A 24611-nucleotide genomic window follows, 5' to 3' on the forward strand; every position below is an offset into this window, starting at 1 on the left:
TAAAAAAAAAACCTTATTTTGTGTACTACAAAGGTAAACCAAAGCAAAGGAGGAGCACCATGCATTGATCCTAAATTTTCTTTGATCATGAGAATATGAAACTTTTTCATTTAAAAATAAAAAACTAGTTGCATTTTGGGATAAAAACATATAAGAAGAATTAAGTTTTGAAGAGTTTTGAAGTGTTATCCACGATTCCTAAATGAGAACGGGATGAGAGTGATTGAAATAAGCAAGTAAGTAATTAAGAAAAGCGTGAATGGTCGTGTGGCTATTGGAGTAGCAAAGGTGTGGCGACGCATAGATTTATATGCACGAAGAAGTGGATTATGAAAAATTAGGACTAACGAACTAACAATTGATTAAGAAGAATTTTAAAGATGTTTCAAAAGATATAAAAGTTACTATAATTGAGAAAAAATTTATAATATTGTTATTTTATTTGAAAAATTATTTTCCATATATAATCACAAGAATAGGTGGGGAAGGTAAATTAGATAAGAAATAACGAGGGATTAACTGTAATAAATTGGCTCAAGTGAGGTACAAAAACATAATATGTACAAAAGTAGGGTCATTACAGCAAACCACCCCAATATTTTTGAGTTTTATATAACCCACCCCACTTTTCGACAAACCCAGTTCTCTCTCTCTCTCTCTCTCTCTCTTTCTGTATTCCAAGTTATCTCAGACCCCTCTCTCTCCTTTCTCTCTCACTCGCCGGGCTCCGGCGATGTGTTTGGCGGTAATGGTTTCCGGCGCATTATACAGAGAACCGAGTCCTGAGATCCGAAACGGATGCCACACTTTCCGGTATGGACATCCTTTTTTTAACGTTCATTTTATCGCTACTGAACCTGCGATTCATTTCTTTTTTCTCCAAATAGAGCGAGATCCGAAAAATCATCCTATTTGGATCCAAACAACGATTTTATCGTTCAATCCGGATTCGAGCGAACCTGTCCAATAGTAACGAAGAGATATTTTGTTCATTTCACTGTTCAGTCGAATGTTATTTTTTCAATTCTTTTTTTAACTTCTTATTTTTCTTGAAATTCAGGTAATTCTGTTTGGATTGCTGGAAATCAGCCGATAAATTTTCTGGAAAATCAATATAACTCGGTGGTATCACTAGAAGTCTCAATCTTATACGAAGGATGCATGCGTGTTTCCATACTCGATTCGTTTGAGCTGAGATTGCATCAGTTTCGGCAAATGTGAAAATATTTTGCCATCTTCTTAGTTGCATCGATGCACTTTTGCTTTTTCTGGGTATATGTTTTCGTGTTAAACTGATGGAAAGAATAAACACATGGAGACCAATTGCGTGCAAAGCTCGGTATTTGTTTTCCGGGTAGTGGGACAAGATATAGGATTTGCGGTATAGAAGAAGTTTTGGAACCCTTTGTCAAGAATGAATGTTGTATGAGAAATTTGCTTGGTTTTGTTGGGGTATGGTAGAGATTTGTTTTTAAAATATCAAACAAAGCTTTCTAGGATTATTTCTGTGGAGGTAGAGGGGGGGAGGTGACTACTATTTCGAAAATGAATCCAGAGGGAGGAGTGAATGATGGTCGGCCTCGATATGGACCAAGTGATTCGCTTCTCCCGGGTCTTATCAACGACCTCACTTTGGATTGCCTTGCTTGGGTGAGTAGATCAGACTACGCTTCTTTATCTTGTGTTAATACAAGTTTTAATGGTTTAATTAAAAGTGGGTGTTTATATGGGTTGAGAAAACAATTGGAGATTGTGGAGCATTGGGTGTATTTAGTTTGTGATCATCCAAGGGGGTGGGAAGCATTTGACCCCATTAGAAAGAAATGGATGACGTTGCCAAGAATGCCTTGTGATGAGTGTTTTAATCATGCTGATAAGGAGTCCTTGGCTGTGGGCAGTGAATTGTTGGTTTTTGGTCGGGAGTTGTTGGATTTTGCCATTTGGAAGTATAGTTTGATTCATCGGAGTTGGGACAAGTGTCAAGGTATGAACCGTCCTCGGTGTTTGTTTGGGTCAAGTAGCCTTGGTCACCGCCCTCGGTGTTTGTCCAGTTCAAGTAACCTTGGTTCGATTGCTATTGTTGCAGGAGGGAGTGATAAATGTGGGAATGTTTTGCAATCTGCTGAATTGTATGACTCTTCATCAGGTACTTGGGAAATGTTACCCAGCATGCACACGCCACGTAGATTGTGCTCGGGTTTTTTTATGGATGAAAAATTCTATGTGATTGGTGGGATGTTAAATCCCTCGGTACCATTGACCTGTGGAGAGGAGTATGATCTTCAGACGAAGAAATGGAGGAAAATAGAGGATATGTATCCATTTGCCAATACGGCCACCCAGGCTCCTCCTCTTGTGGCAGTTGTTAATAACCAGTTATATGCAATTGAGCATTTGACCAACATGGTGAAGAAGTATGACAAAGTGAAGAACACCTGGGATGTGTTGGGAAGGCTTCCAGTGAGGGCTGATTTGGCAAATGGCTGGGGCCTGGCTTTCAAGGCTTGTGGAGAGGAACTGCTGGTTGTGGGTGGCCAAAGAGGCCCAGAAGGCGAAGGGATTGTACTGAACTCTTGGTGTCCAAAGTCTGGGGTCAATAATGGAACCTTGGACTGGAAGGTTCTTGGTGTGAAGGAGAATGTTGGTGTGTTTGTGTACAACTGTGCTGTTGTGGGTTGTTGAGGATTTATATGCTCGACTGAAAGGAAGATGTGTGATTCAACTTGGCCGTACAGGGTGCTTCTCTAGGCATTTATCTTATTGACTAGAATTAATCTTCATTGAGATAGCTTTGTCTAGCTAAAAAATTTGGTTTTCATTTCTTAACATGCCTGTATTTGAATGTCTGCTTTCATGTTTCTGCCTTTTATTTGCTTTTGAGAGGCACTAAATAGAGTCACTTTGTAATGCTTTGTTCCCTGTTTTAATTTTCAAAGTTCATCCACAGCCCACTTATTTATACCAATAAATTGAAAACCCTTTTGACAGAATTATCTGATGTTCAATGTTATAGTGCTTGATTCTGTAATGCTTCACGTTCTTTCCCAATTTTACTGCAAAGTTGAGGCATTTCGAATTGTTTGTTGACAAGGACAAAGTCAAGGCAAATCTCTGAAATTATTTCAATATTGGACCTTGGACTTATAATTCCGAATTGAATCTCTTTAGAAATAAGATTTCTGCACCAAAAAGAAATATAATGAGTGTATTCTGGTGTAGTTGTCAGCAGTTAGCTTTAGCTTCATTGTCTTGTTGTCAGCGTGTATAAATATAGAATAATCATTCATGAACAGAATTCTGAGGCAAAGCACTTAAGAAAGAGCTTTATACTTAATGCTATAATTCAAGAATTCATTACATCTGGTGAACTTTTACAGGGTTGAGGACTCGGGCACATATGGAGTGAACTAAAAAGTATGTGACAATAGCAAAGTGGAAATTCACTTTGGCTGAAATGTTGAAATTTATGAACACCAGCTTATAGGGGTATAGTTGCTGTGAGATTTTAGCGCAGTTGAGGTTTTTTTCTAGTTTGATGCATACTGCAATTGTGGACATGCAGGATGATTTTCCAATGAAGTTGTAGGATATGATTTACATGAGTTGCTTCTTTCCATGCTTATCATTTTTTTCCATTTGACTTTACTATTTAAGTGGGTTGGATAATTCTACATATCAGATCTAGCCATTTGGTAAAATTCACTTGATCAATCTTATTCTCCAGATAGTATGATGCAACAGCCACATTATGGTTGAGGCCCTCAGAATTCTGTTCATGAATGATTATTCTATAATCATTATGGTTGAGGCAAAGCACTTTCGGCCGGTACCGGCCGATATTTCGGCTTGGGTTTTTTTTTTCATTTTTTCAAACTATAAACTTATTTTTTAACTCCTAATTCAGACTAGACTATTTATAATTTATATATATATATGTATTTATATATAATTTATTTATATATAGACTATTATTTTAGAATATAATTTATATATATATATTTATATATTTAATTTATTTATATATTGATTATCCCGAAACGTTATCCCGAAATGCTATCTCGAAATGATATCGGTATTGAAATATTTCGTTCCAGTGCCTTGACCGGTACAACGTGCGGTACGATATTCAAAACATTGGTTGAGGGTGTATGGTTTGAACATGTCTTAGTATTTTTTTTTTTTGGGGTTTTGTGTGTCTAATCCAAAAAAAAAAAATTCTCATCGGTCACTGTTCACCATCCCACACCTATAATTTTTTTATAAGGCATGGAGGTGTTTTTCATGGGATATAAAGGTGTTCATAGAGTGTGTAGATGTTTTTTATAAACGGTAGGGTGGTAAATAGTGACTGATGCATAATAAATTTTAGAGAAAAAATACCTTCTTTCTTTCTACTGTTCCTCCAGGGCTTGTCCTATTTTCACTTGGTTTCTTATCGGATCTCTTATATTATTTTATATTTTATTTAAGTTATTTTCTATAACAGGCTAAATTTCTGGAAAAATTAATGAAGCTCGTAGTTGCAGATTTATGTTGCATAGCCCAACATAAATCATAAATGGATCTGATGTACAGATGGGTAAGGAACCAATCCAATCGCTGGAGTCCACTCAATTTCGCCGGGGTTCTGAACCCGATGTATTTATATTCGAAATAATTCCACCAAAATCTTTTTTTGTTATCCACTGTTTTCCGAGAGGAAAAATGAATAACAAACAACTCCTTTTACAATATGTTATATAATTATATTTTAAACGAATGATATTTTTATAAAATAATTTATAAAAGTAACATCATTTTACATAAATAATTTTATTTTAAAATATAATTATAAGAAAAAATTGTAAAAATAATTTTAAATATATCGTTATTATAAAACTATTTTTATTGTAAAGTATATATTTATTTTATGACAACTTTTTGTGACGATAACACTTATGATTCTTCAAATAATATAAGAGACATTGTTAGTATTGTACACTTTTCCCAATGTAATTTTCACCCATAAAGCAATCACTTTACATACCATTAAAACCAACCCATTAGAGCATTGGCAATGACCTAGTTAAATGTCAATGCAAATCTATAATTTAGCTATATGTAAAAATAAACATATATATTAGACTAGCTAAAAGTCCAAAGTTAAAAGACTTCAACTACAGTAAAATTCTACTCCTCTCTAAACATAACGAGTTACTGTTCATGGTCTAAACTAATATTAAAATTATTTCATCTACTTTCTCACGTTATTTTCTCTTTCTTCGTCTATTTCTCTTGTTTTAATTTCTTCATCCCGAAACCCCCACTCCGTAACCTTCATCTTCTTCAACCGCGAGCACCAAAGAGATTCCTGCGTCTTCTTCAATCGCAAGACGCCTTCTCTCTGTCGTGTAGCCGTCATCTTCCAGCCCAAAAGGTAATTTCTCTTCCTTGCTTCTCTCTCCCTCTTCTTTGCTTAGATTTCCTCTCCCTCTTCTCTTTCTATTTTCTCCCATTTCATCAAGTGATTGAATCTGTGTTTAGGATTTGTGCGTCCCGAACTCTATCACAAGGTTGCCTTGCCCGTGAATCCTCGTCCAAAAGGTTGCACATTTCCTCTACAAACTGAACTTGAAAATCTCGATTGGGGTATTTCCGTGTAACTGATTTAAGATTTCGGTATTTTGGTTAGTGATTTGGGTATTTGTCTATGGTCATGCGTAGTGTTGAATCTGATTTGAGATTGGGTATTTTGGTTTGTGATTTGGGTATTTTGCTTTGAGATTTCGGTATTTTGATTTGTGATTTAGGTATTTTTGTGCTGGAATCTGATTTGAGATTTAGGTATTTTGATTTCTGATTTGGATATTTTGGTTATTGTCACCCAATTACCTCACTGGGTTCAATTGGCTAGAGATTGACTTGTCTATGAAACCGTTAGAGTCATATATTATTTATTGATCCTTAATTAATATGTTCATTTATACAAATCAAAAAGCAATTTATGCAGTTTTATTGTGTGCTTGAATCTGTGTAGTTTTATTCCAAGGCAGAACACATATGAGCAAACGTAACTCTACATGGGCATATTTTACATCTTAATTGCGAAGTGTAGTGACTCATCCTTGACTGCATGCATTTCATGCCTAAACAAAAGAAGAGAGAAAGAGTAATTTCCAGTCTTTTGTCTCAGTTGTCTTACTTTATGTTCAATTGCGAACCGCAATCTTGAAGGGCATAGTCATCCTATTTTTATTGCATAATTTGTCAGGTTTCTAGTGGTTTAGTGGACATGTTTTTGGAAAGAAAGAAGAGATAAATGTTAAAAATGGTGGGGTTGAATTAGTGAGAAGGAAAGAATGATGTTGCATTGCCACAATACGACCATTTAGAAATTGCAATAGCCAAAAAGTTTTAGCTAGAATGCCCCTCAGGGTGATCTGCCACAGGAGCCAGCACTTCAAAGTCATTTTATGTTTCATTATTTGTTCATGCTCTCCCTCTTGATGATCGAAGAAGCTTGTGTACAGAAACTGATTGCAATATATGGTTTTTGTGGCAGAATAATGCTATTGTATCTGCCTCAATCTAATTCTTTAATTGATTGCCGTTTAATAGAGCCCTTTTCATTGCTTGTCCATTAATCATTAAAGCATCATTACTTGGCAAATGATATGCAGGACGGAGAGGATTACATTGACAAACTATTTTTATCTGAAAGCAAATATAATAACAGTATTCTGTATATGAAAATATTTAAGTTGTGGTGCTTATTTTTTCCAGTTTTTTGTCTCAGTTGTCTTGCTTAATTCTCAGTTGTGACTAAGTAAGATTGGCTAGAGAGAGTTGGAACTGAGTTACTCAGAGGATGATCAGGAACTGAAGCGAAGGCAGCCAGGTTATTGGTTGGACTGTGGACTGTGGACTGTGTTGGTGCCTAAAAGGAATGTGTTGGTATTTATTTGTGGACTGTGGACTCAGTTTTGATTCCTTTTCATGAATGAGAATAGAGTTTTGTCTCAATTCCTTTTGTCTTTTGATTTCCTTTTTATTACACTTGCAATTTTAAGCACATTGCATAAGAAATAGGTTGAGGAAACAATAATTTTAAGTAAAATATAAATTATTAATTAATATATGAAGTGTATTTGTAAAATATATAAAAAAAAATTATAAAATATTATTAAAAATATTATTTTTTATTATATTATTATTTTCACTTTAAGATAGATAGTCCAATATGGACTCAGCTAGTCAAAAGTTAATACTATAGCTAAAAGTTAAGATTCTAGTCAAATTTTAGACTAGGCCATTGCCAATGCTCTTAGATCCCTTAAGGCTTTAGATTATCTAGAACAAGCAAATCCACTCTTATTCAAATCTGACCCTCAAATGACCAAAGAAAAAATTGTTTATGGTAGTTAGTGAAGGTCAATTTTGATAGTTTAGAGCTTAAAATGTTTAAAATGTAGAAGGGTGAAAAGTGTATTTAATCCCTTAGGCTCCGTTTGGATAGTGAGATGAGATGAAATGATTTTAGATGAAAATTGAAAGTTAAATAAAATATTATTAAAAAATTATTTATTATTATTATTATTATTATTTTAGAATTTGAAAAAGTTGAATTATTTATTATATTTTATGTGAAAATTTGAGAAAATAACAATGATGAGATGAGATGAAACTGTTTCTATATTTAAATAGGACCTTAATCAGCCATACAAGCTCTCCCAATTATGTGATCATGATCATGAAAGTTACTAGACAAGGGTAGCAATAACAAACACAAAAATATAAAGTAAGGAAAGTGCTAAAAACCCCATCTGAAGGTGTAATGATCGATCAAAATGAAATGGTATGCAGTTGATGCATTAGCAATTATTTACAAGAAGAATTGAACGACAACGACAAGAGGTAGCGGAGGGTAAAGGAAGCTGATAGGGAAAGGAAAGCAGACTGAGAAATCAAAATCAATCACCTGAGTTTTAAAATGAAAATGAGAGAAAGCAAAAGAGAGTTTAGGAAGAGAGAGGCAACGACACTGAGAGTAAAGGCAGACAGGGCTTAAGAAAGAGAGGGATTAATGAAATTAGGACCAAAGGAGAAGTAATTAGACCTAGGATTGGGCAAAATGAGATATTTGATGAAACCTTAGCTGCACTATACTTTGCTTTTCTGTGTATATAAATATGGATAATGATAGGCTTATTACTCTCATATCACCATTTTACTACTCTATAGTGTATTTGAAATTTTTATTTTTTATTTATTTTCTTTTAATAATTTTTTTAACATCCTTAATTATTAAGAAAGAATTAAAAAATATATATATAAAACATTAATAACAATCACTTCCATAACCATTAAGTAAAAAAAAAATTAAAAAAAAAAAAGAATAGTAAATGAGTGGTAGGAAGTAGTACACCTATCATTATTCTATAAATATTACAAGGAAAATTATAAATTTACAATTAATTTACAACTATTTTACTAGTCTACTTAAAATGAAGGGTAGCTATGTAAAATTGAAATTATTTTTTAATGATGTGTCACAATATATTTTTTGATTTAAAATAAGTTTTAAAATAGTTGTAAAAGAGTTGTAGGTATATCTTTATCGAATATATAAATAGAGGGGTTTCATGTAAATGAACTAATTTGAAATATAAGATATTCATTTCATGAAAAGTTTCTTATACTTCATTTCATACTTTGATTTCTTGAACTACAAAAGTAAAAAATAATCAATATAAGATAATCTCGCGCATATTCTACATTATAGTCTGCAACTAATTCAGCTTATGCTTCTTCTAATAAAGGAAAATAGATGAACTTTTAATTCTTAAGATCATAACACAGATGTTGTGTACATTAGAGAGGTCTCCAATACGTACCTTTAAACTAATTTAATTTGCATGAAAATTCTCTATATCCTCAAAGAGTTTTGTTTTCAATTTTGTTTGGATTAAATTCAATTTTTTTTCTCCTAATATGTAAATACTACCCTCAAAAAATAATTGGAGAAAGAAGAAATATTGAATTTTGAGTTCCTCCAAATCTTTCAAGTACACCATATGCCACAGGAAGGAATAATGGTATTAACGGTTGGAAGGAAAGATAGAAGGGAAGGGAAGAAACAGTGCATTTTGGTTGAATGAAACGATGTGTTTCATGTTTAGAGAGTTGATAGGAGTAGTGCGTTTAATGTGTTAAGGGTTGCGTTTTGCACTTGAGTGAGAAATGGTGTGTTTTATGCTTCTCGTAAGAGCAGATCCCGTATGTATATAAGCGGCGGAAAATGATCAATGTTGATAATTTTCTGGATTGTGAAGGATTATGTTGGAGGCTTGAGAATTCCTCGAAAATTCTCTTCAAGAATACACACTTGATTCTTGATTCATTCTTTGTTTCATTCGTGTTATCTTTTGTTCTTTAAAGTTGGTTTCTTTCTTTTCTACTATTAAGTTGTTGGAGATAGAAGGTTGTCCCTGACAATTGGTATTAGAGAAGCAATCCTCTGATGGTAGAAGGTACGTGTTCAGCTGCTCTGAAGTTGCATCAAGAAGGGTCACAGAGGTAGCAAGAAGTTGTGCAAAAGCAATTGGACAATCCCCAGCAGGCCATCCATGGTATCACTGAAAGGTTAGAAAAACTAACAAATATGATCCGATCTTTAGTTGAATGTAGACAAGTTAATTATGTTCAAGATGAGTCTCAGAAACCCAGAGTAGTGGGATATGAGGAGAGGGGTTTTATACCAAGAGGGATGCGCCTGGATTTTTCCCATTTCGATGAGAATAATCCCATTGGGTGGATTTTTAAGACTACTCAATATTTTGAATTCCATCAAACACCTTCCAACCAAAGGCTTTTAATGGCTTCTTATCAAATAGAAGGGGAGGCTTTGGTTTGGTATCAAGATGCATTAGATTGTGACCATTTTTTATGTGAGATTGAGAAGATCATGCAATATTTGTTGAAGAATGAGGCTATAAGGCCAAGTCAAATTCCATTTTCCTCTCCAGTTCTATTAGTCAAGAAGGCTGATGTGAGAATGTGTGTGGACTACTGAACCTTAGATCAAGAACCCATCAAAGATAAATTTTCCATACCTTTCATTGATGAGTTACTTGATGAGCTCTTTGGTGCTAAGATGTTTCTTAAGCTTGAATTAAGGTCAAACTATCATCAAATTAGAGTGAAGGAAGAAGACATCCAAAACAACTTTCAAAACTCATGAGGATTGCTGTGAGTTTTTGGTGATGCCATTTGGACTAAAAAATTCATCTGCTACATTCCAAGGATTGATGAATAGGTATTCAAACCCTTTCTCAGAAAATTTATTTTAGTTTCCTTTGATGAAATTTTGGTTTGTTGACCATCTAAAACACCAGAGATCAGTGCTAGCAGTCTCAAAACATCAAAGTTTATATGCTAATAGGTCCAAATGTAAGTTTGGGGTGACTGAGGTTGACTAGTTGGGCCATATTATTTATGGGAGTGGAGTGATGGAAGATCTAACAAATATTTCTTTTATGCTGGAATGATCATTCCTAATACATTAAAGTCCTTGAGAGGCTTCTTGGGCCCCACAGGTTATTACAGAAAGTTAATAAAGTATTATGGTTCAATAACAGCCTCATTGACAATGTTATTGAAGAATAATTCCTTTGAGTGGTCAGAAGAAGCTACCAAGGCTTTCCTCCAGTTGAAGTAGGCTATCGCTTAGCCTCCTATATTGAGGTTGCCTGATTTCTCTAAGGGGTTTATGATTGAATGTGATGCATCTGTGGTGGGATTAGGGGCTGTTCTTATGCAGGAAGGCCCACCCATAGCCTTTTTCATCAAGGCTCTAAATGTGAAGGCATTGCTTTTATCTATGTATGAGAAGGTTGTTGACAATGTTATTTGTAGTGAGCAAGTGGAGGCTCTATTTGTTGGGCCAGACTTTCAAGGTCAAAACTGACCAGCAGACACTTAAATACTTGCTTGAGCAGAAGGTAGGCACTGAAGTAGAGCAGAAGAGGATTTCAAAATTAATAGGTAATGATTTCATAATAGAATATAAGAGAGGAAGGGACATCAAGGTTGCAAATGCCTTGTCCAGGAAGATGGAGGAAGAAGCAACAACATTAGCTTTGATATCATTTCCTACACTAGTCTGGATAGAGGAGCTAAACAAAGTTATGTATTGACCAATAAAATAAATGACATTGAATCTCAGCCTCAGCAAGGAGGGGAAGGCCTTAAGGATTACTCACTGCAACAAGGGTTACTACTTAGAAAATGAAAGTTAGTAGTGGTACCCTTATTGCTCATTTAAAGTAAGATATTGTAGTACATCCATTATAACCCACAAGCAGAACATGTGGGCTACCATAAAACACTACAGAGGGCTAAAATGGATTTCTATTGGGAGGGAATGTGCAAGGACATTAAGAAGATGGTGAATGAGTGTGACATATGCCAGGCTAATAAGTATGAGACTCTCCTTCCAGTAGGGCTACTTCAGCCCCTGCCTATTCCTAATTCTCCTTGGTTGGACATCTCAATGGACTTCATTGAGGGTTTTCCATTGTCAAAGTGGAATGACTGTGATCTTCTCAACTTTGGACAGGTTGACAAAGTTTGTTAATTTCTTTCCCATCTCTCACCCTTATACAACAAGCAAGGTGGCTCAAGTTTTTTTGTGCGTGGAGTTTTTAAGCTCCATGGTATGCCCAAGACAATTGTTTCAGTCAGGAACCCAACTATTCACTAGTTTCTTTTGGAAGGAACTCTTCCACCTATATGGAACTTCACTGGCATTTAGCTTAGCCTATCATCCTCAATTTGATGGCCAAATTGAGGCGTTGAACAAGTGTCTGGGGGGTTACTTAAGGTCTTATATTTGCAATATGTAATACCCCACTCCTCACGATTAATCATAAAGTCACTTTTAGAAATTCTCGGGGAAGTCGGAGTGCTATTACTGAACTTGACTTAAATATATATATATATATATATATATATATTTTGTTTCTAAAGGAAGCACCAAGTACAAAAATTCCTTATAATAAATAGAATCGTTTTGTATTAAAATACTGAAATCATAAATGAGAATGCGCGGAAGCATTTATTAAAATTTCTCAAAATTTGTGTCATAAAAATCATAATTTGAAATCTCTGTACATGATCTAGGCCACTATCATGCATCCCTAGACTAAGTCTCGTCCTGTAGCTCAACATTCATAAAATTTTGACCTGGGGTAGTTCAAAAACATAAAACAGTAAGAAACTCATCATAATATAAACATACTTAATATAAGATTTTTCATAAAATATTTTATATTGAGAATTAAAATCATTATCATTCATACATATGCTTATGACATGCATGACTTGTCTTTGAATTATCTAACTTATCATACTTATTTTATTGGCTCACACACTTAAACTTGTGTGCAAGGTTGTGCATCGGCCCCACATCCCACGGCTGCAAGGGGAATCGCTAAAAGCATTCTAGTATACTATGGTGGACCACGCTTAGGTACGGTAGCTTGCACGTTTACCCATAAATCACATTGGTACCATGAATCTGAATGGTTATTTGATTAACAGTTCTCAGCTTATCTTACACTTGATCTTATGAAATCTTACGTGTCTTATGCAAAGTGAGATGCATAATACATATATAACTATAAAATACAGAATGAAACATGATAAATGACATACTTGCAAATATCATGATATGCGTGACACATAAATATTGGCTTCCAAAGAATTGACTTTAATAATAATAATAATAATATATAACTAGCTAACGTATGTTAATCCTAATTTATGATCAAACTACTTATTTTGTAGTATTGCTTCTTAAAATTTCTAACACAAAATTGATCACGGTGTTGGACTAGGTATCTTGGGTTCGACCACTGCACTTATAAAGGTTTATGATTTTTTTCTAAATAATATACGGAAGAGAGATATTTATAGAGAAATTTGGGAGAGGGTGCTGATGAGTTTGAGTTGGATTCAGTTAATACATGTAGTGACACAAACATGCTGAACACTCAAATGTGATCATTTAAGAAGAGAGTTTGAATTTAAAAACATGATTTAGTAATTCATTCAATGTAGGATTGACAGTGACTAGAACTACGTAGGAGACTTCAATTAGTAATAATTTTAAATTGAAATAAATTTCTCATGGCCCATGTTTAAATTCTAAAAGGAGTCTAACTTGTTTAATGAATAATAAATGAGATTTAACCTAATTATTGAGTCTAATTAAGACTCCTAATTAACCTCAATAATTTATTACCCATGGACTCATCCAATATGACACATTAAATATGGTTTAGGTCTAATAAAAATGATCAATATTCCAATTTTAGAATTATTGGGCCGGGTCGTTACACAATATGCTGAGAGAATAGAGCAACTGAATCCCTTTGGTAGAATGGTGTTATAATGCCACTAGTCATTCTTCCAATGGAGTCTCCCCATTGAGGCTTTATATGGATATCCCCCTCCCAAATTACTAACTTACATTCCTGGAACTACTGCTAATGTTGTAGTGGACCAATAGTTAAAATCTAAAGAGTAATGGTTGTCTCTCTTAAAGGAGAATTTGCAGAAGGCCCAACATATAATGAAGATGAATGCAGATAGAAAGAGGACTGAGAGATCTTTTGAAGTGGGTGAATGGGTGTTCTTGAGTCTGTAGCCTTACAAACAAAAAAAGTGGCAATGCGCTAATAGTTCTGCTTCATACAGGCGTTTTTGCGCACGAAATTAAGCACGCCGCTGATGTGGCGGAATGCCAAGTCAATGCTTGTTTTATATTAAAAAAAGGAAATAAAAATGCTACAAAGAAGAAGAAGAAGGAACTAGTTCTGTTTCTCCATTCCCAGATCTGGTTTGAATGTTCCATTCGTCTCCCCTAAGCTTGTTTTTGTACCCTATTTTTGCACCCCATTTTCACGTTCCTTGTTCCTCCACGATCCAAGTCTCTCTTAGATCTTGAAGGTTGGTTGCACTGCACTCCTCCACCACCCACATGAACTCCATCATTAGATAGGAGAAAAGCTCCCTAGTTGTCGGCATCGTCTCTAGTAAGTGGTTACATTTCCCCCATTGACTTTGTTCTTGAAAGAGTTAACTTTCATTTCCCCCACAACTGCTCTTGCACATGCGAAGATAGGTCTTTCTCAAGCATTGAATAGCGCATTTCTGTTTTGCTACTCAATTCAATGCCAGCTGGAAGTTACGAAAATTTAGTCTCTTACCCCTTGGACCAAATCTGCGACCCCAACTCCAAACATACCAAAAATATAGTTATAGCTCATAAAAGAGTCATCAAGTGTGTCATGCAAAAGTCCTGCAACAACCACCATTGAATTTGAGCGAATCAGCGGGAGCAACACCGTCGTCTCTACTCAATGTTGTAAGTAAGGATCACTACTGCCATGCATCTACAAAAAATCAACATTTAACGTCTCAACCCAAACCATCAAAAGTACTCCCCATAAAAACAACGTAAGTTTACAATCAGAATTCTAATGTGAATGAAAAAGAAAAAGAAAAACAATATTTCTTCACCTGGCCCCCGTGTGCTTTCTCGACTTCGTAGAAAGCCTTGATCACAAAATTCTCATAAAAGATCTTGTGCCTTGATTGGGCACCCAATAAAAATTCCTTTACATACAACTCATAATTCTCCTCCACCTCGATATTGAAATTCAATTTTTTTGCAACACCCATGTTATATCCATCAAAACAGAGCTTGAGACTGGTGGAATCATAACTACGCACGAAACCAAAGCATTCCTCACGAAGCCATTGAACAAACCACTTTGGAAACTCATCGTAGGGCTTGGTGAATAACATAAAGAATAGATAACATATCCGGTGGATCAGGAAAGCTATCATACTGATTTATTCGAGAGTTATCCAAGATAAACTCTGAATTTAGTCGTTATCAACATCTTCATACTTCAATAAATAATACTTGAAGGTAACACATTAAAGATTCATTCATACACCTATATTGAGAACACTTCTCTCTAACTTAAGCATCGGAGTACTCCCAGGCACCCAGTGCCGCCATCTTATTTGTTGCAGGTTGTCCGTGCAGTTGGAGGTGTGAAACACGTCCTTAACAGTGGCGCCGTCTGTGGGACTGAGTGGTAAACTCCAGGAGTGAGTTTACGACGAGTAGGAGGAATCGTTGGCTTTAGATGACTGAGGAGGAGTCCGACCTGGAAAGGAGGCTAAACTTGATTTGAATTTTCGTAGCAACGGTTCTAAATACTATAGAACATATGCGAGAGTTAGTCTGACTGTGTAGATTCTATTTTATGGAGAGTCTATCTCCCACGTTATGTTCAACTCAAGTGGACCTCTCAAGTGAGGAAGTACCTATTTATGGTTTATAAATCATTGGGATGTTTAGTTCATTTTGGCATCAATTATTTTTATCATCCTTATTTTCGCTGCGATTATTGCATACTACTATATACATATTAGGATGCATTGCATATTAACTGTAATGAACATGAGTATGTAACATTGTGTTGCATGTCCCGATGCTCCAAGTCTCCGTTCAATCCAAAGCGGAGGTTGGGGGCGTGGGATGGAACGGAGACATGGAGCCTCACAGAAGGCAGGGGGAGACAAGCCCTTTCTCAAAGGGCGGGGAAGCATGCCTCTTCTATGAAGGAGGGGTCACAACCTTTAATTTACATTCCTTAACGTGGGAACAGTTAGGCATAACAAGGAATCTATCAATTTTGGTGGGAGTCAAGAGCTTTTTAGTCCATAGGGCACCCTCATTATCTTTGGTCCAATTTATAAATATGTTGACACAAGAACGTTCTCGGTCAATCAGATCTATCGGGATCTTTTTGTCACTAGGGACCTTGCCCCAATTAGCTCAGACAGGGAAGTCCAGAATGGTCATCTTAGGGGCGGGAAATTCCCAACCACCACCAAAAATAAAGAAAAATTTCTTTTGCCATTGTTTGGCATTCGAATGGTGGCTTTCGAATGCTGCCAAACGTTGCGAATGAACATGAAAACTACAAATGTAACCTGATAGCCTTTTCACATAATAGAACGACAGGAATTCCCGAGCAGTCATATCTGGGTATATGTTTCCCATGAGTTCCAGAACCATACGAAACATCACTTATGAACACAAAAGTACGCGCCTAGCGTGCGAATGAAGTTGGGCAAGGGCCAATCAAAGGAAATCAAGGACATCATGAATGGGGCGGATGAATGGAAGGCATAAATGGGGAGATCAACCTTCCCCAATAAGCCTTCCTCATCGATAGTGCCCTCCACCGGAAGAGTGAGAACTACTGTGTCGGGGATACGATACGAAGTCCTTAGCTTTGCCAAGTCTTGGGCGACGAGTGTGGAGCGCCATTGAAACCCTTCAAAGAAAGGTAAAGTGTTATAAGAGGATTTGGTCACAGAATGGGGAGAAATCCCTAATAAGGCTTGGGTTGAGGCACGATTTGAAATATGGGAAGAGCCACTTTGAGCCATTGTTGAAGAAATGGGAAGAGATGAGATCAAAATGGTGTAAGGTAGTGAGTGTTTGAAACTTGAGAAGAAAGCAAGAAGAGGAAATGATGCAAGAAGATCAAAGAAGCAGAATGAGAAAAAGGGGCAATGATGAGGCATTCTTGGGAAGACGAAAGGGTAACAACGCCGTCGTTTGTTATTTGAATAAAAGAAAAATAACAAATTAAAGAGCAGGAACAATTACGGATGACGTGGGCCACATTTTTAACATAACAAAAAGATGAAATTCTAAAGCCCACACCTTAGTTAGTATAGAAACTAGCGGGGTAGAGTGAAAGTACAAATTGATGAATTTTCTATGTTTAAACATGAAAGAAATTAGTGGAATAACTGGAAGGGATATTTAGGGTATTGGGGCAAATAAGCCCATGCGTTGGAAGTCCCAAGTTTGAGACCTCAGGAGTCGGATCATCTCTGCAAGCCCATAGATTGGATCTTTAACCACGTGGTGAATGACATAAAGAATAGATAACGTCTCTGATGGATCAGGAAATCTATCATATCGATTTATTCGAGAGTTATCCAAGATAATCTCTGGAATTAGTTGTTATCAACATCTTCATACTCCTATAAATAACACCTGAAGTTAACACATTGAGATTCATTCATATACCTATACTGAGAACATTTATCTTTAACTTAAGCATCGGAGTACCCCAGGTACCCAATGCCGCCATCTTATTTGTTGTAGGTTGTCCGTGCAGTTCGAGGTATGAAATACATCCTTAACTAAAGGGAAGTAAAATCAATACTTTTGGTTTAATGAAACAATGCATTTCATTTTAAGAGAGTTGATAGGAGTAGTGTGTTTAATGTGTTGAGGGCTGCGTTTTGTACTGAGTGAGAAACGATGCATTTTATGCTTCTTGTAAGAACATATCCCGTATGTATTGGGAAATATTCATTATTGATCATCTTGTAGACTCTGAAGGATTATGTTAAAGGTTTGAGAATTCCTCGAAAATTCACTTCAAGAATACATACTTGATTCATTATCGATTTCATTCTGATTATCTTTTGTTGTTTAAAACCGGTTACTCTCTTTTCTACTATTGAGTTGAGATAGAAGGCTGGCTGTCCCCAGACCATATCACCATTTTGGCGGATTCAAACCGGATCGGATCCGGTTCGGATGAGAGAGAACCCAAATGTACTGTCGCTATAAACCATACCTTCTGTTATTTTGTAACTACAATGGCGGCATCTCCAAATTACGAACCCTCGGCTACCCAAACCCTGAAACCTCAACACCCCTCAATGAACGGCGAAGACTCAGTCCCCGAACCCTCTCAGCCACCCCAACAGGACCTCGACCAAGATCACTCCAATTCCCAATCAGCATCGGCGGACGACACCGTTTCCGTCGGCGAGAAGCGAAAGCGAGAGGACCCACCACCCTCGGACCAGTCGTCCCTTCACCCACTGTGGAAGACCAGCCTCTGCTCCTACTTCAGGCGCAACTCCGGGTCCTGCAGCCACGGCGACTCGTGCAGGTACGCCCACGGCGAGGAGGAGCTCCGCCCGCGGCCCGATAACACCTGGGACCCGACCTCGGAGCGCGCCAAGAAGGCGTTGAGGTCCGAGGAGAGCGAGAGGCAAGAGCGCCCGGAGGAGGATGTAATGATGACTGAGGCGGTTGTCGACGAGGATGATGACGATAAGGATGATGACGATAAGGATAATGACGGTTGCTTGGACTCTGAGCTTAGGAAGTGCTTGGTGCATTTGCCGAGGAAGTGGCACTCTGAGAATTTGATGAAGTTTCTTGGTGAAGAGGCAAGTGGGTTTTTTGATTGGCTTGTTACTTAAGGTCTTGTTCCATGCTAAATTGTGTTCAATTTTTATGGTTGCTAAGAAAAAAAGGCTGGAAATGTACAAACTGAGCATGCTTAGTGAATGTATACTTGGATGTGAATCAGAAGTTTCGGATTTTATTGATAAATTGAGCTATTGAGTGAAATAAGTCTTGGTTGATTGTAAATGCATTTTCTTGACTTGGTATTTTGACTTGAGCACTCTTGTCCTGAACTTTGTGGTATCCTTCTGCGAATTTCTTTTGTGAATTTGCACGTCAACTCTTTCAGTCAAAGAGTTGACGTGCTTTTGGCAGAACTTGGTTTAGGTATGTATAGTTTTATCTTGGGCTAAAAAAGATTGGAAAAAGAAAAAAAAATATAGAAGAAAAAGTAAAAGAGCCTCCAGCTTCTATAGCGTGATTGTTTACCAATATAGATTATATTTTTTAATTTTCATGCATATAAACGTAAAAGCAAAACTGGCATAGATATGATAGTTTGGTGTGTTGCCAATTAGCTCTAGCTGAAATAGCTTTTCCTCCTTACACAAGAATAGCATGGTGGAGGAGGTCATGGGTTCGGATCCATAAGTTGCATGTGTACCATACCAATAAAAAGAAATCTATGTTGGCATGTCCGATATATGGTTTATTAACATATAACATATTGTATGTGTATTATAGCTTATGATTTTGTTTGAAAGCATTTTTCTGTTACATTGAGATTGTTTAGGGTTATAGAACCCTTTAATTATACCATTCTGTTTCTCTTTCTTGGATTGCTTAGTTAATTGAAAGTCATCTATGAATCTTGCCATCTTTTCTGTGTGATAGAAGAGACTTACGACTGCCATACTGGAAATTAGAAAAATTTTCTTTTTCTTTTGTCCAGGGAGTTCCTTTCAAATCTGTGAAGAAAAAGAAAGGCATGACTGTGGGTTTTGTGAGTTTTGAAAGTGCAGTACAATTGAAGACTGCCCAAGAGGTATCTCCTTTTTCTTGTATATCAAGTAGGTTCTGCATGAACTTGCTATAAAGAACTGACTGGCACATTAAAATCTCATTGCGACAGGAACTTAAAGGAAAGTCTATTGGCAACAAAAATCTAAAGGTTGCTGATATCATTCCTCGATCATTTGAAAAGAAAATAAGATCAGCAGTGGCTCTCCCTATAAGGGACCAGCAAACTAGGGAACCTGCATTGGATGGAGACAATGTAGGGGTACCTATCTCTTCAAATGGGATTGAGGATGGCGATACCAATAATGACGATAAAAACTGTTCAACAGTGGATGGTTCTGTTTCCAGGGCAAGACGTGCCCGTGATGTTGTGACTCCTCTTGCTCATATGTCTTATGTTGATCAGTTGGAGCACAAAAGGAACTCTCTTATGCAGATTCTCAAAAGACTTGTCTGAAACCCTTTTTCTGTTGGGCTTTTCATGATCATATTTTCTGTCTCAAATATATTGAAAATTCAGCATACTGAACTATTACAATTTTCTTTTGACAGACTAGAAATGCACGTAAAGCTTGCCCGAATGGTGTATCACTTCCAGAATGGATTCTAAAATCTAGAGAAATAGGTGCTTTCCTTTTATAGATTTTTTTAATTTATTTATTTTTTTTACTTTTGGGGTTGTTTGTTGGAGGATGGAGCTGCTTATGAAATCACAGTGCCCTTAATTGCTCCATATGTCATGCTGCCCTGTCACATTTTCCGTTCTTTCTATCAAAGCAGGATAAGAAATTTTAGTGGCCCATTTGGCCATAATCTTTCTTCTACTCTTCTTTTGAATCCTGCAGGCGGTCTTCCATGTGAACTAGAGGGTATAATTGAATCACCACTTGTAAATGGATACCGCAACAAGTGCGAGTTTTCAGCTGGATATTCTCTACAGGGCAAACCAACTGTGGGATTCATGCTCGGTAACTTTAGGTACTTTTTCATCTGCTCAGTTTTTGAAGTACTTATTGGCATCTGAAGTATATACTAAAGAATCTTTGTAGGGAGGGTGTGACAGCAGTTGAAGAACCTGTGGACTGCCCAAACGTTTCAAGAATTGCTTGCAAATATGCTTCCATATTTCAGGAATTTTTGCAAAACTCAGGATTACCAATTTGGAACAGATTTAATAATACTGGATTTTGGCGTCAATTAACAGTATGTATTGCTGTTTATGGGGCTCTACGTTTGAGTTATCAAGAGGAAATGTTCATTCTTCTGTTCAAACATGCCTAGAAATTAATGTAAAGATTATGTTCTAAGGTTCGAGAAGGAAGAGCCCCAGGGAAGGTTGATGTTGAAAATTCCGATGCCAGCATTTCAGAGGTCATACTCGTTGTTCAGGTTAGTCACGAACGAACTTGTCTCGAAAGCTTCAGTTTTTCCTTCTCTTTTTCCCTCTTTTTCCATTTTCAATGAGCGAAATTCTATTAGCCATTCATGTTTGAGAGGTCCGCAAGAGTTTTGGGAAAGAAGAAGGAGAAACCAGGTAGGCTCGTGCTGGTGCAATTTGGCCACTTGTGTGGCAGATGAAAGTTTTTGTTTCCAAATGGGAATGAACCAGATTCCATAGCTTACAGACAGTATTCATGGTAATTGTTCGGGTAGAACTTTCTTTTATGGCCATTTTTTTGTCTTGGTTATGTAGGTTTGCTCTGTGGGATTTGATGATGCTGTAATTACTGGTGAATTTAAGAGGCTGGCTGAAGCATTCACTGAAGGGGCTGCAGAAAATTCTCCATCTTTGCCTTTAACAGCTTTGGTTGTTCAGGTACTAGCTTCTTGCCATGAGTTTTCATAATTGGAAAAGAAATGTACTTTGATTACCCCGTTGGTATGTCAATTTGATTTTGCGAAGCATGCCCTTTCTATAGCACATGATGATTTGTGTGTGTGTGTGTGAGAGAGAGAGAGAGTTGTTTCATTATGCTCACTTTAATTTCTAAACACGCTGTGGATGGTTGGTTATGATGCAGGATCACCAAGGAATATCAAATGTTGCACCAACTGATGCTCCATTGCGCCAATTGCCCATTCCTAAAGCCGCTGGTCCTGAACCAGATGCTACTGCTGATCCTGTAGAGGCGAGAATTCATGACTCTATAGGCGATCTTCATTTCTGTATATCTCCCACAGCTTTTTTCCAGGTTTAAAGCTCAGATTGTTGTTCATTTCATGGTCAAGAAAATAGTTTTTGCTTTTAGTACTGGATATTTCTCCAACTGTAGTTACTGTACTCCAGGTTAACACTCTTGCTGCTGAGAAGCTATACTCGCTTGCTGGGGATTGGGCTGGTTTGGGCCCTGATACCTTGCTGTTTGATGTATGCTGTGGAACTGGTACAATTGGCCTGACTTTAGCACATCGTGTTGGTATGGTAATAATACCAACCCAATTCCATGATCATTTCTTGTCTTCCAACATGTATGATTAGGGTGTTGATTTTTCAATGCCTTAAGTTACAAATGACACCCATCTTTTTGGAGAAAAAAATAAATTATACAAGTAGAGCATTTATGTTGCAGTTGCTGAATGAGATTGATAATACAGAGAAGTAGTCCTTGGTGTCCACTTACACCCATATATATGAAACGTATTACATTCCTTCTTTTCCTTTCCTCAAAAGACTGGATTTGTTTTGGCTTTTATTTTCTACCAGGTGATTGGCATTGAAATGAATGCTTCTGCAGTTTCAGACGCTTATAGGAATGCTGAAATCAATGGCATTAAAAACTGTAAATTTGTTTGTGCAAAGGTGAGTTTGAAGTATGCCCCTTTTAACTTGTTTGGTTTTTACAGCAAACCCTAGAAACAAAAATCATAGGGAATTTATTCATTGCCCAAGTAGTTTTGGAAAATTAATTAGGAGTTGATTAAAGTAGTATAGTTTTGATTATTCATAATATTATTTCTGCAATCGGATAGGCTTGACATCATTGCATGTAATGATTAATTTGTTTATTGTGTTTTTCATTAATGAGGCAACAGGCGGAGGATGTAATGGGGTCATTATTGAAAGAGTACCTAAATTTGCCTCAGAAGTCAGATGAGATTTCAAATACTTCTGAAAGTAGTGACAAAGAAATTGCTACTCCTGTAGAGAAAGATACCTCAATTGACAATGTACTAGAGCCTGAAGAGAACTCAAGCCATGATCATGTAAATAATAAAAGTGCTTCTGATTGTTTAGAAAATGGAGGACAAGAAACTGGGATCCAACAGCAGGGGAATGGCACTTCTGAATGTGGGAATACTTCTGTGCCACAGTTTAAGAATGTTGTTGCCATTGTTGATCCTCCACGTGTTGGACTTCATCCCATTGTAAGTTACATGCTTCTTGGATCCTTAACCCCAGTATATTGTTACAAATACCTAGTTTGATTCAAAATTGAGAAATTTATGTTTTGGAAATTAGAGCTCCCTTCATTTCAAATGGTTAATTTTAGACAACCCCGAGTTGTAAGTCCCCTGTTACCTATTAACTTGACTTGACAGAGATACCACCTTTAACATGTAGGATTTTGGCTGGAGTTAGTTCAGACGAAACTACCATTGTAAAGAGAACTAGACATCTTGGTATCCGAAGTTTGAATGAGCATTTTCTTTTGATTTTCTTATAAAAGGATGTTTGAATGACTTGGAGACTTGGACATGGGTTCTATGGGTCTATTTAGTGCATCTGCCCGCATTGTTTCCTCCTGATTATGATTTGATCATCATCATCATCATGATTTTGATTATCCATGAAACTTCAATTTTTATGGGCTACATACAATTTTCTATTCCCCTCACGTCTTCTTGGTATCAATTTTTATGGGCTACATACAATTTTCTATTCCCCTCATGCCTTCTTCGGATACCAACCAAATATGACCGCAAGGTTTCTTAGATCAGAAATTAATATTTTTGGCCTTTGTTGATATGGCAGTTGGGTTCCAACATCAAGGTCAAAGATATGATGTAAGCTTCCAATGTTGCCCATGTAAAGATATCCAAAAAAATAAAAATCAAATGTTTCCATCATGTGTGATGTTTAAGGAAGTCTTGAGGGATCTGGAATCTAAGCCCTTAAAACCAAGTCAGCTTGGTCAAACACCATGTTTAGCCTGAGTAGTTCTCTTTCTACCAGTTTTTGCTAATGCTCAAATACAGCACTTGCTTGATGGAGGTGTTCCTTTTTCCTTATATGACTAATAATTATAGCTCTAAAGTGGTGAAAACCAACATAGGCAAATAGATTTGGAAGCTGCCTGTCATCATCCGGTGTGATTGATGCCATGAAAATGGTACCATGAGGCTGCAGTTATAAGAACTCATTACTGGCTTTGAATTTTTGGATGGAAGCCATTTTCTGAATTTTAGACTATATCTTTTGCCTTCAAACCATGCTTTTGATATTCTTGTCTTATTGGGGGATGCAGGTGATTAAAGCGCTGAGAACTCATCCTCGTCTGCACAGGCTTGTGTAAGTTCCCAACTGACTCTCTCTCTCTCTCTCTCTGTTTCATCCCTCATCTTCACTGGTATTCAATTTTTTTTTTTCCTCTGTTTGGTGCAGTTACATTTCCTGCAATCCCGAGAGTTTGGTGGCAAATGCTATTGAGCTTTGCACACCATCTCCTCAGAAAATTGAAAAAGGAAATAAAAACAACCGGGGATGGAGAGGTATGAGTAGTGCTGGTCTAGCACGGCACAGGGCCAAGTCCATGCCAATTTCAGAGCCTTTCCGACCAGTAAAAGCCATGGCGGTTGATCTTTTCCCGCATACCGTGCACTGTGAAATGGTGATGCTCCTAGAAAGGTAGATATCAAAGAAGTCTCTACGGAGATGACTTGATTTTAAATTTATCTGATCCCAAAAAAAATTTCTCAAGGCTTTGATGAGTTGTGGATTACCCAAAAAATTAGCTAGACATTTGACATTTACCATTTTTGTACAACTGTTATAGCATGAATTCAGTTTGACATTAAACTCATCAACTTGTTTTTAGTATTTCTTCCCTTATTGCTGATTGTTGATTTTTGCCATCGGTTGATTTAAATGTGGTCATCTAATGATCATGCGCATGCCCATGTTTCAATGATGTTCCGAGTATCAAGCCCCGATGAGTTCTTTAATAATTTTCTGTCCCAAACATTTTCAACAATTTGGAGACACACAACATATGGACTCCACAATATCTTCCGTTGGGAGGGTTCACGCCATTCACCGAAAGTGTTTAATGCTTTTGAGTCAACATATTGAGTTTGTCTTTTT

At 36.8% G+C, this 24611-nt stretch overlaps 2 protein-coding genes and 1 long non-coding RNA gene across 4 annotated transcripts; all 3 read left to right on the forward strand.

Moving 5' to 3' along the window:
- Positions 1-640: 640 nt before the first annotated feature.
- LOC108983976 (F-box/kelch-repeat protein At5g60570-like) lies at positions 641-2990 on the forward strand. The gene is made up of 2 exons (XM_018955776.2): positions 641-813; positions 1061-2990. Exon 2 carries the CDS (start codon positions 1546-1548, stop codon positions 2680-2682), a length of 1137 nt encoding a protein of 378 aa, XP_018811321.1. The 5' UTR covers positions 641-813; positions 1061-1545; the 3' UTR covers positions 2683-2990.
- A 2283-nt stretch (positions 2991-5273) lies between these two features.
- On the forward strand, positions 5274-6897 carry LOC108983978. 2 transcript variants are annotated; one of them, XR_001994950.2, is made up of 3 exons: positions 5274-5416; positions 5524-5628; positions 6796-6897. It is a non-coding gene; the product is annotated as an uncharacterized LOC108983978 (long non-coding RNA). The 2 variants fall into 2 exon arrangements; XR_001994953.2 differs by having other exon boundaries at positions 5524-5583.
- A 10746-nt stretch (positions 6898-17643) lies between these two features.
- On the forward strand, positions 17644-24347 carry LOC108983979 (zinc finger CCCH domain-containing protein 24-like). The gene is made up of 14 exons (XM_018955777.2): positions 17644-18330; positions 19242-19334; positions 19422-19760; positions 19862-19934; positions 20155-20287; positions 20359-20512; positions 20618-20698; positions 21003-21125; positions 21331-21501; positions 21597-21731; positions 22014-22109; positions 22343-22675; positions 23776-23819; positions 23913-24347. Exons 1-14 carry the CDS (start codon positions 17749-17751, stop codon positions 24157-24159), a joined length of 2604 nt encoding a protein of 867 aa, XP_018811322.1. The 5' UTR covers positions 17644-17748; the 3' UTR covers positions 24160-24347.
- The last annotated feature ends 264 nt before the right edge of the window (positions 24348-24611 follow it).

This window comes from Juglans regia, chromosome 5 (genome assembly GCF_001411555.2).
Source record: "Juglans regia cultivar Chandler chromosome 5, Walnut 2.0, whole genome shotgun sequence".
NCBI lineage: Eukaryota > Viridiplantae > Streptophyta > Magnoliopsida > Fagales > Juglandaceae > Juglans > Juglans regia.